The sequence below is a fragment of the Lissotriton helveticus genome, chromosome 12 (assembly GCF_964261635.1).
Source record: "Lissotriton helveticus chromosome 12, aLisHel1.1, whole genome shotgun sequence".
NCBI classification, from domain to species: domain Eukaryota; kingdom Metazoa; phylum Chordata; class Amphibia; order Caudata; family Salamandridae; genus Lissotriton; species Lissotriton helveticus.
Genome location: NC_136073.1, coordinates 299044551 through 299047059, shown reverse-complemented (window position 1 = coordinate 299047059; position 2509 = coordinate 299044551). Strand labels below are relative to the sequence as shown.

General features: G+C 44.4%; 1 protein-coding gene across 1 annotated transcript; it reads left to right on the top strand.

The window, feature by feature from the left end:
• Positions 1-346: 346 nt before the first annotated feature.
• LOC144798019 (general transcription factor II-I repeat domain-containing protein 2B-like) lies at positions 347-2233 on the top strand. Its single transcript, XM_078668804.1, has one exon. The coding sequence runs from the start codon at positions 347-349 to the stop codon at positions 2231-2233; it is 1887 nt and encodes a 628-aa protein (XP_078524930.1).
• The last annotated feature ends 276 nt before the right edge of the window (positions 2234-2509 follow it).

Genomic DNA, 2509 nt, shown 5'->3' with positions numbered 1-2509 from the left:
AGATACCTAAGGGTGTGTACGTGTGTCTATGCATACCATTTATTTAAAATCCCTATTGGGTGACACATTTCCTGCATAGACCACTGCCTTATGGAAAGCTTCCTGTTTGTCACTTGCAGGCTTATCCATTACTTTGTATGTTTAAACAAAACATTCCTTTGGTATTGCTCACAGATCTGTTGCGAGAAGTGGTGTCGGTCCAGCGGTCGTGACGCGGTGTCGGTCCAGCGGTCGTGACGCAGTGTCGGTCGTGGGGCGCATCGGTCGTGGGGTGACGTCGGGTGGAATCAGATTCCTGGTCTTTGTTACTGATTGCATAGTAACAAACTAGCTGGAGAGCTCCGCAATGGCCTACAGTCCAGTTTCTAAGGCTTGCAAACGACCCAGGTCAATACAGAGTGAACACAGAACCTTCCGGGAAGTGTGGGAAGAAGAGTACCTGTTTGTGGAATGCCCAAAAGAAAAAGCCACCTGTTTGCTTTGCAAAGAGAAAGTAAATGTTCTTAAGCGATATAACCTTGAACGGCACTACAGAACGCGGCACTCTGGATTCACTGCAAACTTCCCACTGAACTCAAAACTGCGTTCTGCAAAAGTGGCATCATTAAAGCAAGCACTTCTTTCCCAGCAGAAGATCTTCCTTTGCCAGATGAAAGAATCTGAGGCTGTTACAGAAGCGTCTTTCAAAATATGCTACTTGCTTGCCAAACATAAAAAACCTTTCACAGATGCAGAGCTGATGAAGCAATGTTTCCTTTCAGCAGCAGAAATTTTATTTGACAGCTACACAAATAAAGCCAGCATTTTAAAGGAAATTGGTGCATTGCAGCTATCAGATTCAACATGTGCACGCAGAATAGAGGCAATGGGACAAAACGTCAAGGAGCAGGTGATCCAAGCAGTCAGAGAGTCACCGTTCTTCAGCATTGCCTTGGATGAGTCCACAGACATAGGCGATGTGGCCCAGTTATTAGTTTGGGTGAGGTATCTGGACCAATCGCTTCATCCCAAAGAAGAGCTCCTCTGCCTGCTACCACTGCACGGGCACACAAGAGGAGAAGATGTACTGGACAGTATGTGCAACTACTTTAAAACAAATGACATACCACTGAACACTCTTGTCAGCATAACAACGGATGGGGCTCCTGCTATGGTAGGCCATGATAGAGGCTTCGTATCTATGCTTAAAAAGAAGCTCATAGGACAGACTGTGATAGACTACCACTGCATTATTCACCAGGAAGTGTTGTGCGCAAAATTAAAGCATGGAGAACTGAATAATGTCCTAAAAGGTGCAGTGAAAATTGTTAATTTTATCCGTGCCAAAGCTCTGAACCATAGACTTTTTAAAGCAATGCTGCAGGAATCTGAAGCTGAAGAAACCGACATCTTGATGCACACTGACGTGCGTTGGCTAAGCAAAGGGAAGGTTCTGGAGCGGTTCATCGCATTGCTTCCTGAAATTGTACTCTTTGTGAACAGTAGAGGCCAATCGTTCCCAGAACTAACAAATGTGAAATGGCTTGTTATGCTCCATTTTCTTACAGATCTTTTCACACATTTTAATACTCTCAATTTGACCTTGCAAGGTAAACAACAGCTTGTGTGCTCCCTCATGAATGGTATTTATGCTTTTGAAAGCAAGCTTGTGCTATTCAAAGAACAACTGGATGATAGTGACTTCACCCACTTTCCCAAACTGTTGGCTGTAATGCAGAGGTTTCCAGAGGCACAAGAAATTCTGGCAAACCTTGACCCTGGTGCATGTCTTGAGGAAATTTCTGGGGAGATCAAACGACGATTTTCGCAATTCAGAGCCCTCACCCCTCTGTTCAGGCTGGTTGAAAACCCCTGGATGGTGAGTGCACGGAATCTTGATGTTGTTGCCCTTATTGGAATGGAAAGGGCTCAAGCAGAACTAGAGCTCATTGACATGCAGCACAATTCAGCCCTTGAAGCATCTTTTTTGGGGCAACCACCAGAAGAATTCTGGAAAATTGTGCCCCCTGACCAGTTTCCTCTTCTTGTTACAGTGGCCCAGAAGGTACTTTGTATGTTTGGGTCAACCTATGCTTGCGAATGTTCATTTTCCACAATGGGACTATTGAAGAGCAAACTTAGAAATAAACTTACAGACATACATCTGGAGCAGCTCTTAAGGCTTGCCGTTTCCAACTTGGTACCGGAATACAGAAAACTAATTGGTGACATGAAATGTAAAATAAGTTCATAGTGTTTGTGTTTAACATATCTATTTTTGGGACTCTGAAGCCTGTGCTGCACTGGGCATGTGCTGAATGTCCGGTTGATGCAAATTGCCATTCAATCCCAATTAAGATTGCCCTTGTCTGCTAATAAAAGAAATATTATAAACATGTGCTGCATGTAGTTACATCTGCTTTGGAAATACAGCATTGTCTAGTAATGTTTTGAAATGGGACCATTTTTTTAGCCCCGCCCCCAATGACCCCGCCCCCCTAATGACCCCGCCCCCCTAATGACCCCGCCC

Excerpts from the sequence above, each read along its gene's own strand:
- LOC144798019 (XM_078668804.1), top strand. The coding sequence starts at position 347 with ATGGCCTACAGTCCAGTTTCTAAGGCTTGCAAACGACCCAGGTCAATA.